The following is a 14,104-nucleotide window of genomic DNA, read 5'->3' as shown; positions in this document are numbered from 1 at the left end:
CTGACGTGTGACGGAGCTTCAGACGGCCGATGCGGGGTGAATGGTCCAGACTTCGGATCTTCCATCACAGCAATGCAGTGTCGTCGCATTCAAAGCAGTGCAGACAGTGTTCTCATGGATTTTTTTTCCCTGTCTGCACTGCATTGAATCCTGTGGGCCTATTTTAATGGTGGGCCTGGAGCTGTAGCTCCACCCGCCCCATTAGTAATCCGGCCCTGAGTGCATCCCCTGTGTACTGTTCCACTATGTGCTTAGAAGTGTGGTTACAGTTACTTACAAACCACTGATTATTATGTGCTTCTTTGGTTTTTCTTACATCCTTCTCTTTGTAGTCCGTGTGCCATGGTCATTCCTGATTTTGAACTTATATGTGAAATCATGTTGGTAGCAGAAGGCTTTATTGATGCACGGATGCTGTCAAGGAAATTCATCAGTCTGTACACTTTGTGCCGTCAGCTCCTTTCCAAACAGGTAATGACAACATCTAAGCCCAACAGGGGAAATTAAGTCATTGGTATTTAACTAAGAAGGCTCCATTTAATAACAATCCTAATTGTCAGCGGCTTATATCCGTTAATATCACAAGATACTAACAAATATTCCACCGGTATTTACATAATTTACCTCTCCAGCGAGGCTCAGTGGTGTCACCCTCTTCTGCTGTGTTGCCGGCAGCCTAACGATGCTAGCGCCGGGCTAACAATGGGTAATGTGCATGTGCATGGTCCATCTGTGCATGCACCTTGCAGTTCCTCCCAGCTTGGACTCAGCAAAGTCTGGAAAGCCTTGCTGAAGCCAGAAAGGCAGTTGCACTGTACTGCTAGCGCCATCTGTAAATGGTGTAATTGGCAAAGTGTTCTCGGTGGAACGAGATAAGATTCTTTGGATACAAAGACGTTAATCAAGCCATACAAACAACTATCAGTTAAAAAGACATTTATTACAAAGTAAAAGAAAAAGTAAATTATTAACACTTAACTTGCTTGTCAGATCATTTACTCAGAACATAAATGGTTTCCTTCCCAGGAGCCCCTCCAACACTTTGGAGCTGGAATCTATTACATCGAGCAATACTGACAAATTACGTCTTACATAGGAGAAAAACTCCTACATAAGCATTTTAAGAGGTATAAAGGTCATGTTTGGAAATATACATAAATATTAATAGACAGTAGGGGGCACTGTTGCCTCAATTATGAATGTTGGAAATCTCAACAATAACTATTTATGGTGTTTATCTAGATAAACTGAAGGTAAAACAATGTTGACTCAGGATTAAGTATGTCTGGTCACATAACTAAACAGTGACCTTTGCTTCTCTCTGCAATGTCTGACCACCTCCTAATGTCTGACCATTATCCAATGCCTGATACATTTATATAATAACTGCACACACCATGGCTTTCAGCAGCCAATTTCTGCACTCCGATTACACAAAGTCACAAATAGCAGTAAGCTGTGCTTATCACTGTATGATAAATACTGAACGGAGCTCATAACGCCTTTAGTAAGCGCTAAAGGGGGTTTGGCTCGTACGTAAATGTTGCCCTAAATCTCAATACTGTAGTTAAATGTTACAAAATATTGTTGCCGACGTTACCTGTTTTTCTATCTGTTGTTCCTGTGTCTCTCATTCCTCCTCTCTTTCCAGCCCCCAACTCCATTTCTCTTTTCCCACAGCATTTCTTTTCCATTTCTCCTCATAACCCTCCGTGAGTTTCTCTTTCTCTCTCTGGCACACTTTCACCTTCTTCCCTCCTTTTTTCTATTCCCCGTTTTCTTTCTCTCCCTCTCCTTTGTCTCTATATACTGTACCCCTCTCTCTCTTACCCTTACCCTCCTCTGTCTTGCTGTTTCTTCCTCTATCTCTCTCCTGCCCCTCTCTATCTCGCCTGCCCCTTAATCTTTTTATCTATTGCCCTTCTATCTCTCATTCTTCTTACCCCTCAGTGGTGAGCAAAGAGCATGTTTCGACCATTGTGCATGCGCTTGGCAGTGGGGTTTATCAGTAGAAGTGGCCACTGTGTTGGGGAGTGTACATGGGTTTTAGTGCAGTAAAATGTGTGTGAGGTTTTTTTTTTATACATCTCATCATGCAAGTGCTAATATGATGACCACATTCTTATCAGCACTTAGTTTTATTATATACATTGGAGGAGAAACAAAGAATATATAGGACTGTTTAAGAAGGGGCTGAGGTCAGAACTACAGCATTTTGTGTCCCATTCCCAAGATATTTCATTATGATATGAAAATATTCCAAAATACAGAATATTCCTTTATCCAAAATACCCCTGGTCCCAAGCATTTTGGATATGGGAGACTAAACCTGTATATTTTATGCTTACTTTATGTGCCCCATTATGAATCCTGTCTTTGAGTTATGATTTTAACAATCTGTTTATTGTGTCAAACAACCATTCATCAAGTCTACTGAAACTGAATGTAATTATCTCTGTATTACCTGCTACATTTTGCAGGATCATTATGATTGGGGTCTCAGAGCAATCAAATCTGTTTTAGTTGTGGCTGGATCACTAAAGCGGGAGGACAGGAGCAGACCCGAAGACCAGGTGCGTGTGCTTGTGGCAATGTTCTTCATTTTTCCAATGTTTTCTTTACGGACAGAAAAACTGCAGAGGTGTCCTCCCCTGTACAACAGAGACCCAAAGTAGTTAATCATATAACAGTGTATTTCACCCTCTGGGATCACTAATAGTGAATACTTTCTGTATTTTCTGTGCCTGATGTCTCACCAATGTGACTAGTCCACCCAAATACTGATGGTTTGAATATTGTTTCACCCACAAAATGGCTGTCTCCACTTCAATGTGCCCACCTTAATGTCTTTTAGATTAAATTATCTATCTGTTCTAGTTTTAGACGTATATATGTCCCAGCATTAGTATTATCTAACTTATTTCAGAGTTAAGTTAGTTAATTATTTCTTGAATATATATCTATCATGAAACAGATCAATGGTTTATTTAGTAACACATGGGATAAGCAACCACATAAATTTTTTACCTGAAATAGTTTAGTACCAGTAAGACAGCAGGGATGTGCAGTTAGGGTAGGCAAGGGAGGCCGAGCCACCCCTGTCATACTCCTGAGATTTAATATAAATCCTGAGATTTGATTTTTCTATATAGTCAGACACTGGTTGCAGAGCTGGGGGCAAGGCCACACCATGGGCAGTAAGCTGCACAGAAAAAGAGCTAATAGAGGCATGCCTCTGAGTATGGGGGCATGCCTTGAGCACTAATGGACACCTTGGATGTGTCATGTGACCAGGAAGTGCACTGCAGTGTTTAGAGATTTGAGCTCAGTCAGCAGCAGCAAGTGAAGACACAGTGATGCAGGTAGGAGAATCAATGGACACTGAAGCTTAGTGTAGTGAGGGGAGAGTTACAATGAGTAGGGGGTAAGACAGGCTCCCAGCACTCAGCACTCAGACCCATCTCCATGTGTGTCTCCCCAGCCATTGACCTCATCGCATGTCACACGCTGTTACACAGTGGAGCAGGGGTGTAGCAGAGAGCAAAGGCTTCCTGGTGCAGCACCCTTTGCCCCTTTCCCCCATTGCACGTGATTTCATGATATCGCAGAACAAGCAGCAGTGGAGCAGAAGGATGGGTGCCTTGCTTGTCCTTAAGAAATAGACTAAAGAGAATTCTGTTTATTTTCTAATGTGTGAGTCAACCATCTTTCACCCTTAATATGTTCACTGGCATAAACTTCTGTTAATTATATTGTATATATATTTAGAATATATATTTTAAATTATATATATGGATCATTGCAACTCCCCTAGTGTATATTACAGTGTTGTTAGAGCGATATATGTAACTTGAAGACTTATGTGTTCATAATATAGGGGCTTTTTAATTAATTCATGTTCCGAATGGGTACCGAAAAACTAACTTAATAATAATACCAAAGAAATGATTGGGTCCACTCCTGATACAAAGTTGAATGACTGAAGAGGTGTAACTGTCAGTAGCGGGCCGTTCTCACATAGGAGGAGATGTACTAAGTCTTGGAGAGTGATAAAGTGGAGAGAGATAAAGTACCAACAATCAGCTCCTAACTGTCATGTTACGGGCTGTTTGAAAAATGACAGTTAGGAGCTGATTGGCTGGTGCATTATCCCTCTCAACTTTATCACTCTCCAAGGCTTAGTACATCTGCCCCATAGGCATTCAGGAAGGGAGTGACGATGGAATTGCAGGCTATGCACAGTTGGCTGGAAGTGCAAATGCGCCTTCGTTTTCATATGTATTTTTGGGATAAGAATAGGACTGGTGTAATGTTGACGGGTATCAATCCAAGTATACAAATAGGAGAGGTCCACATGCAAAGATGTCTGCAACACCGACTGTACAGTACATGGGCGAAAATAAGCATTTACTTCCTTGTGCGCAATGTGGACGTCTTGCATTCAACTCTCCTCCTCCCTTAATGTCTGGTTAGCCAGTGATCTTCCACCATTTAGTGTATCGCACCATTTGATAAATTCAGACTATACTTTGTCCAATTTTTTATTTTCATTAATAGCTGAAAATTACATTTTAGTTTTTCCATATATATTGTTTACTATATTATTTATACAACATCTTATGAAACAATGTTCTATGTACCCATCATTGTTTGCACAAACATCTGCCTTATTATTATTATATTATTGTTACTACAATATATATTGGAGGGAATTTATGAAAGCATGATATTTATATTTACATTTCTCTTTTGCACATTGATCTGAGAACCTTCCTATATCATCAACATCTTCTAAGAAATCATATTTCATTTCACAAAATAAAATAACAGTAACCTGATCCACTGTGTAAGAAACAGATTGAGGCTAACAAGCCATATGTGCCCTAATCGTCCGAGGACGACTTTCTCATAACGTTTGTTCATTTTATGCCTTATGTTATGGTGTGTTATTATTGCATATAATTATAGTGTTGTTCCTTTTTCTTAGGTTTTGATGAGAGCCCTGAGGGACTTCAATCTTCCTAAGATAGTAACCAATGATGTTACGATATTTCTGGGTCTCATCAGTGACTTGTTTCCACTATTGGAAGTGCCCAGGAAGAGAGACGTGAAGTTGGAACAGATGGTGCGCCAGTCCATTGCCGAGCTGCGTCTCCAGCCGGAGGAGAACTTTATTCTGAAGGTGGAAATAATGGCTTTCTGCTTAGTGTATTGTACATTGTAAATGGGGTGATTGAAGGCTATAATGATCACTGTTGTTTGATGCCTATGGTATTCAGCATCTGGCTAATGCTTTTAATCGCCGGCGCAATAAACAAAGTCTTCACGCCTCTTCTTTTTCTTTTTTTTCTCAAGAAGATTAAATGTTAATATAATACATTGTACCGGGGAGCATGCTTTGGTTCCAGGTTTCTATTTGAAATGAAAAGCAGACCATAAATAAGAGCTAATTAGAATCATGGCATACATTGTTGTTTTATTACTCTTTTTCTATAACCGTTATTTAACTTTAGTTTTATTTCCTGGTACGGATATTTATTTTCTCAGACGTCACCTTATTTCTTATATATAACAAAAATGGGAGGGTGAGAAAGCATTGTGTTTTTTTCTTTTCTTTGCCTCCGTGATCTACTGTAGGGATTCAGTTTTGGATTTCAAAAATTACATGATTTTAGCTGTTACAAAACATAATCCCGACCTGTGACTAAACATAATCCCAATTTATGACTAAACATAATCCTGACCTGTGACAAAACATAATCCTGATTTATGACTAAACATAATCCCGACCTGTGACTAAACATAATCCTGTATGTAACAATAAAAGATAGTAATCTCATGCACATGCGCTGGAATATACATTACATTCCTGTAAGTAACTTGTCATGAAAACTTTCCTCATCAGTGGACACAGTGGTCTCAAAAAGAAATATAAATAAAGGAATATAGTGAAGCACAGTTTAATTATAAACATATACAAATAAAACAACAAAAGAAAATAATCATAGGGGTATCCCCAGGCAGCTGAAAGAAAAACAATTACCAGCTGTGGTAAAGAACTGGCAACGGACAGTTCTTAATAAGCAGTTTGGTGTATTGTCACCGTGTAGTGTCCGGACGCTGCACAAGTGGCTCCGCTTCCAACCTCTGGTATACAGTCCTTCAGTGACTCCTGGCGTCCCCGTACCACCAACGCGTTTCGACCTCCAAATCTGGGGTCTTTTTCAAGGTGCAATCCAAGGTGTATGGTCTCTCTCCCAAAATCAAGTCCTTAAATTCCCCAGTGTCCAATTACCAGAGCTCCGGTGTGACCAGATCCCTAGACAAAATAAACTACAAGTCCCATGATCCTCCGTCGCACCGGGCCTCTATCTATGACCACTTCCGGGTGTATCCTAACAACCAAGACGCTTGTTCCTCCTCCCGATTTCTTTACCGTCCCGTCATATCCGGTTAATATCCAATCTGTAAACATGGTAATTAGCAGTATCACTCGTTCTCAAGCGTTCATAGTCAAAATTGAATATAGTTCATCGGAAACACCCGGAATCATGTAGGTAGGACCTGGAGATGTCCATATCAATACCATTTCTCCGGAACAACATAAGGATAAATACATAATAAAAAATCATTTAAAATAGAAATATTAAAAAAGTTAAAATACTGTGATCCATAAAACACCCAAAAAAAGTGCCAGTGCGTCAAAGTGCAAACAACAGCTAAAGTATACATGGACATAATGTGAAGAGGAATCCTAACATTGACCTTATAGACCTAATATACATTACAGGAATGTCATGTATATTCCAGCGCATGTGCATGAGATTTCTTTTATTGTTACATATAACTTTTAGAGGTGTTGGGAGCCCCTCTCTTGTCTATCTCCACACGTGCTGCAGGTTTAGGCGCACAAATATTTCTAGTCTGCTATTTTTTTCACGACTAAACATAATCCTGGCCTGTGACTAAACATAATCCTCATTTATGACTAAACATAATGCTGACCTGTGACAAAACATAATCCCGATTTACGACTAAACATAATCCCAATTTATGACAAAATATAATTCTGACCTGTGACTAAACATAATCCCGACCTGTGACTAAACATAATCCCAACATAATCCTGACCTGTGACTAAACATAATCCCGATTTATGACTAAATATAATTCTGACCTGTGACTAAACATAATCCCGGCCTGTGACTAAACATAATTCCGACCTGTGACTAAACATAATCCCAATTTATGACTAAATATAATCCTGACCTGTGACAAAATATAATCCCGGTTTACGACTAAACATAATCCCGATTTATGACTAAACATAATCATGACCTGTGACTAAACATAATCCCAATTTATGACTAAACATAATCATGACCTGTGACTAAACATAATCCCAACCTGTGACTAAACATAATCCCGATTTATGACTAAACATAATCCCGACCTGTGACTAAACATAATCCCGATTTATGACTAAACATAATCCCGACCTGTGACTAAACATAATGCTGATTTATGACTAAACATAATCCTGACCGGTGACAAAACATAATCCCGATTTGCGACTAAACATAATCCTGACCTGTGACAAAACATAATCCCGACCTGTGACTAAACATAATCCCGATTTATGACTAAACATAATCCCGACCTGTGACTAAACATAATCCTGATTTATGACTAAACATAATCCCGACCTGTGACTAAACATAATCCTGATTTATGACTAAACATAATCCTGATTTATGACTAAACATAATCCCAACCCGTGACTAAGCATAATTCTGACCTGTGACTAAGCATAATTCTGACCTGTGACTAAGAATAATCCCGACCTGTGACTAAACATAATCCTGACCTGTGACTAAACATAATCCCGATTTATGACTAAACATAATCCTGACCTGTGACTAAACATAATCCTGATTTATAACTAAACATAATCATGACCTGATAACCTGTGACTAAACATAATCCCAATTTATGACTAAACATAATCCCGACCTGTGACAAAACATAATCCCGATTTATGACTAAACATAATCCTGACCTGTGACTAAACATAATCTCGATTTATGACTAAACATAATCCTGACCTGTGACTAAACATAATCCCGATTTATGACTAAACATAATCCTGACCTGTGACTAAACATAATCCTGATTTATGACTAAACATAATCATGACCTGTGACTAAACATAATCCCGACCTGTGACTAAACATAATCCTGATTTCTGACTAAACATAATCCCGACCTGTGACTAAACATAATCCCGATTTAAGACTAAACATAATCCTGATTTATGACTATACATAATCATGACCTGTGACAAAACATAATCCTGTTTTATGACTAAACATAATCCCAACCTGTAACTAAACATAATTCTGACCTGTGACTAAACATAATCCTGACATGTGACTAAACATAATCCTGACCTGTGACTAAACATAATCCCGATTTATGACTAAACATAATCCTGACATGTGACTAAACATAATCCCGACCTGTGACTAAACATAATCCCGATTTATGACTAAACATAATCCTGACCTGTGACTAAACATAATCCTGATTTATGACTAAACATAATCATGACCTGTGACTAAACATAATCCCGACCTGTGACTAAACATAATCCTGATTTCTGACTAAACATAATCCTGATTTATGACTAAACATAATCCCAACCCGTGACTAAACATAATTCTGACCTGTGACTAAGCATAATTCTGACCTGTGACTAAGCATAATTCTGACCTGTGACTAAGAATAATCCCGACCTGTGACTAAACATAATCCTGACCTGTGACTAAACATAATCCCGATTTATGACTAAACATAATCCTGACCTGTGACTAAACATAATCCTGATTTATAACTAAACATAATCATGACCTGATAACCTGTGACTAAACATAATCCCAATTTATGACTAAACATAATCCCGACCTGTGGGATTATTTATGACTAAACATAATCCCGATTTATGACTAAACATAATCCTGACCTGTGACTAAACATAATCTCGATTTATGACTAAACATAATCCTGACCTGTGACTAAACATAATCCCGATTTATGACTAAACATAATCCTGACATGTGACTAAACATAATCCCGACCTGTGACTAAACATAATCCAGATTTATGACTAAACATAATCCTGACCTGTGACTAAACATAATCCTGATTTATGACTAAACATAATCATGACCTGTGACTAAACATAATCCCGACCTGTGACTAAACATAATCCTGATTTCTGACTAAGCATAATCCCGACCTGTGACTAAGAATAATTCCGACCTGTGACTAAGAATAATCCCGACCTGTGACTAACATAATCCCGACCTGTGACTAAGAATAATCCCGACCTGTGACTAAACATAATCCTGACCTGTGACTAAGCATAATCCCGACCTGTGACTAAGAATAATTCCGACCTGTGACTAAGAATAATCCCGACCTGTGACTAACATAATCCCGACCTGTGACTAAGAATAATTCTGACCTGTGGTTCATTTTCTACTTTTTCTCTAATGTTTTTGCCTCAGGTGACGCAATTAGAGGAGCTACTCGCAGTCCGTCACTCTGTTTTTGTTGTGGGAAATGCTGGAACAGGCAAAAGCATGGTAAATATATATTAATCTGTCGCAATTAGATTTATATTATTGTTCTCTATTATATTTTCAGCAATTGAAATGTACTGTATAGAATTATACTTTTGTACTGCATTACATTTTCATTTAATTTTCAGTATCGTATAACAGTATTTTAATTGATAATACAGTCATTATTTTAGTTGGCTTTAAGTTGACTAGAAAAGTAAAGATATTCTTTGATGGACACAGCCATATAGGCTAAAGTGCAGGCATAGGAGGCAGCCATAGTTTGTTTGCCAAACCAATTTCTAACAAGACTGCCATCTATGTAGGGCTAGGCAATACATTAGATTTACATTAAGCTCTATTATTTCAATGTAGTTTCAATCTAGATTCAAATAATTGTACTGTAGCATTGAAAACCAAAGTACTTATCTGTGTTTATATGTGTAGATCTCAACGCCTTTTAGATTAACTATATATATTTTAATTTGCAACAAAGTTGATTTATGGTTATAGTGAGATTTTAGCCTGATGTTACCCTTCTGCAGGAGGGGTGCGTACAAACCCTGACCTGACCTCTCTAGGGAGAAAGGAGTGCAGGACTCCATACAAAAGGTCGACAATGAAAAGGTCAACATGGAAGAAGGTCGACAGGTACAAAAGGTCGACATGGAAATGGTTGACACATGTTTTTTTATTTTTAGGGTTAGGGTTGGGTACTTACCCCGACAGTTAGGGTTAGGAACCAGAAGGGTGGGGTAGAGTTAGGCACTTACCGGAGGGTTAGGGTTAGGCACTAGGAGGGATGGTTAGGGTTAGGCACTTACTGGAGGATTTGGCACTAGGAGGGACGGTTAGGGTTAGGCACTTACCGAAGGGTTAGGCACTAGGAGGGACAGTTAGGGTTAGGCATTCACCGGAGGTTTAGGTACTAGGAAGGACGGTTAGGGTTAGGCACTTACCCCGACAGTTAGGGTTAGGCACCAGGAGGATGGGTTAGAGTTAGGCACTTACTGGATGGTTAGGCACTACGAGGGACGGTTAGGGTTAGGCACTTATCCCGACGGTTAGGTTTAGACACTAGGAGGAACAGTTAGGGTTAGGCACCAAGGGAAGGGTTAGGGTGAATATTAGAGTTAGGAAAACATAAAAATGCGTCGACCATTTCCATGTCGACCTTTTGAAATAGCAAAAGCCAATAAAGTAACCATGAAGCCCATCTGGGCACAGGGGAGTTACTTATGAACATAAACAATGGCTCCCAAATTTGGTGTTATATAGGGAGAGTGTAATATTTCATTTATGAGATATGCCAAATTATATTTATAAGCACATTGCAAGTAGGAAAGACTAACCAATAACCAATTTGAAGGCATTGCAAACGCGCATTATTAATCTGTCTGTGGCTTTATTCACTGAACACTGAGCAGGAGCACTACAGGTTACTTGGCACTTGTATGGTAGGTAATAGTCCAGAACTGTTGTATATAGGGACATTCCCACCAAATGTGGAAAAATGCAGCAGTTCCTTTAACACTGGTTGGAGAAAAGAGGATATAGCTGGCGGATCTCGTCCGTGACCATGTACCATCGAGTATAAAGTTTGAAAAAGTTTTTCCAGATTCCTATATCAATTAGCTTTAGCTACCTGAATTATAAGTCATTAGCATCTCTTGCTGCTCACCCAGACCCCTCCCAAGTCTTCTAAAAGGGCTGCTTTGGATGAGCTTCAGGGACCAAGGTGAAATAAACATCAGAAAGGGTCTGTCTAATTTTAAGATTCGCCAGGTAAAGTCTTTATTCAGCAAACTCCCGAATCTTATTATTATAACAAATGCCTGTTTGTTTATACACTCTATAGATCCTGAAGACTTTGCATAGAACATATTTCAATATGATGTTAAAACCGATATGGCATGATATCAATCCGAAAGCTGTGACTACTGACGAACTCTTCGGCTTTCTTCACCCTTCAACAAGGGAGTGGAAGGACGGTAATTATTGCACAGCTGGCCTGGTTGCTGCATTACTCTGTAGCTGCACATTTCTTTATAATAAATTATCTGTATTTTAGGTTTGTTCTCCTTCACGATGAGGGAACTCTTTATTAACCCTCATAATGGCCCAAAGTGGATTGTCCTTGATGGAGATATCGATCCAATGTGGATTGAATCGTTAAACACAGTCATGGACGATAACAAGGTTTGTTTGGTTCCTGTTGATCAATTATTTTATTGAGTTGTAATAGGAAAACTCCATTTGCATTTAGAAGTTATAAATTTTATCTTTATGTTTTATTACCTTTTACACTAAGACATGAGAAAAATAACATATTTTTTGGATATAGCAAATTTTTACCTGTTTCTTGGGCATCAAAATAACTTGAATAAGGAAAACCAGAACGTACTCTCATTGTTGATTATTTTTCACTAATGTTAAAGGTGTTTGACAAATGTTATAGAAAAATGACTGAAATAAGAGCAACAGCAACTGCACAGTAATAGTATTAACAACTTTTTAAACTTACACATTTTCTATGAGAGTCAGATAGACTCATTGATTGCTGCGCCCACTGCCGGAGCCGGGCTGGAGCTCACTCCATCTTCTGGCTCCCGCAGTGGGTGACTGGACAGACGTCATAACGTCTCTCCCATAATGCAGAGCGGGCCAGCCCAGGAGGACGGAGGAGCAGACGGCGACGACAGGCGCAGGAGCGTGGATTCAATTAAGTTTTCGTTTTTTGGATTTTTTTACGTGTTTGTCTTTGTCTGGCACTGCTGGGGGCGCTACTACTTGGGGAACTATATAAGGGGCACTGCATAGGGGGGACCACTACTGGTGGCATTATATAAAGGGCACTGCATAGGGGGACCACTACTGGCGGCACTGTATAAGGGGCACTACTGGGAGCACTGCATAGGGGGGACCACTACTAGGGACACTTCATAGGGGGACCACTACTAGCTGCACTGTATAAAGGGCATTACTGGGGGCACTGTATAAGTGGTACTACTGGGGGCACTGTATAAGTGGCACTACTGGGGGCACTGTATTCGGGGGACCACTACTGGGAGCCCAGCATAGGGTGGACTACTACTGGGGGCACTATATAAGGGGCACTGCATAGGGGGACCATTACTGGGGGCACTGCATAGGAGGGACCACTCCTGGGGGCACTGATTGGGGGGACTACTACTGGGGGCACTATTTATGGGGCACTACTGGGGGCACTGCATAGGGAGGACTACTACTGGGGCATTATATAAGGGGCACTGCATAGGGGGGACCACTACTGGGGGCTCTATATAAGTGGCACTACTCCAGGCACTGCATAGGGGGGACTACTACTGGGGGGCACTATATAAGAGGCACTACTCTGGGCACTGCATAGGGGGGACTGGGGGCACTATATAAGGGGCACTGCATAGGGAGGACTATGACTGGGGGCACTATATAAGGGGCACTGCAGAGGGGGGACCACTACTGGGGGCACTGCATGGGGGGGGACTACTACTGGGGCACTGTATAAGGGGCATGGCATAGGGGAGACCACTACTGGAGGCACTGTATAAGGGGCACTACTGGGAGCACTCACTGTATAAGGGCGACCACTACTGGGGCACTGTATAAGGGGCACTAGTGGGAGCACTGCATAGGGGGACCACTACTGGGGTCACTGTATAAGGGCCTAGCTGCACTGTATAAGGGGCATTACTGGGGGCACTGTATAAGTGGTACTACTGGGGGCACTGTATAAGTGACACCACTGGGGGCACTGTATAAGGGTTCCTTACTGGGGTTACTGTATGGCAGCACTGTATAAGGTGCACTACTGGGGGAACTGTATAGGGGCACTACTACAGGGGGCACTGCATAAGGGGCACTGCTACTGAGGACATTGCATAAGGGGCACTATTACAGTGGTCATTGCAAGAGGGGCACTACTACTTGGGACATTAAGGTGTATATGGAATGGAAAAGAATGTTCCCAGAATGATGAGAAACGGTGGTGCATCATGTTGCCACGCCCCCATTTTCCAGTGGCCAAGCCCCTTTTTAGGTGCGCGCCGAAGGGTCGATGTTGCCCAAGTGCGCTTGCGCACGGCGGAGGCGGCTCTGTCGTGCGCATGCGTGAGACCCGAATAACGACAGCCAAGCCGTCGTTATGGGTCTCGCACCAAAGGGGGCGTGCTGTCGATGGTGATTGACAGCATGCCCCCCTTTGGTGGGCGTGCCGGGGGCATGGCTGCCCAGACGGAGGCGTTCCCATGGGAACGCCTACCATCTGGGGCCGGCCCCACTGACATCACAAGTGATGTCAGTGGGAGTGCTTTAGGCTCTGATAGAGCCAAAAGCACTCCAGGGCTTGCGGCAGCAAGACCCTACCGCAGGGTCTCGTCGCAAGCCCGATGGTCGCGATGGTCTTGACCATCGCAACCATCTTTTTGGCTGCTCGCTATAGCTGTGGGTGGTCACCCACAGCT

General features: G+C 41.1%; 1 protein-coding gene across 2 annotated transcripts in view; it reads left to right on the top strand.

Moving 5' to 3' along the window:
- The first annotated feature begins 332 nt into the window (after positions 1-332).
- LOC148543364 (dynein axonemal heavy chain 11-like) overlaps positions 333-14,104 on the top strand; it is a 361,950-nt gene continuing 348,178 nt past the window's right edge. Inside the window, exons 1-6 of one of the 2 annotated variants that reach the window (XM_088472011.1) lie at positions 333-471; positions 2,481-2,573; positions 4,988-5,182; positions 9,570-9,647; positions 11,482-11,614; positions 11,695-11,822. In XM_088472011.1, the coding sequence (XP_088328137.1) occupies positions 343-471; positions 2,481-2,573; positions 4,988-5,182; positions 9,570-9,647; positions 11,482-11,614; positions 11,695-11,822 (756 nt within the window). In that variant the 5' untranslated portion in view covers positions 333-342. Of the gene's footprint in view, positions 472-2,480; positions 2,574-4,987; positions 5,183-9,569; positions 9,648-11,481; positions 11,624-11,688; positions 11,823-14,104 lie in introns of both variants that reach the window. The other variant, XM_088472001.1, reaches the window with a different exon arrangement.

The sequence above is a fragment of the Taudactylus pleione genome, unplaced genomic scaffold (genome assembly GCF_031769625.1).
Source record: "Taudactylus pleione unplaced genomic scaffold, aTauple2 ptg000004l, whole genome shotgun sequence".
Classification (NCBI taxonomy): Eukaryota; Metazoa; Chordata; class Amphibia; order Anura; family Myobatrachidae; genus Taudactylus; species Taudactylus pleione.
This window is presented reverse-complemented; position numbering and strand designations above follow the sequence as displayed.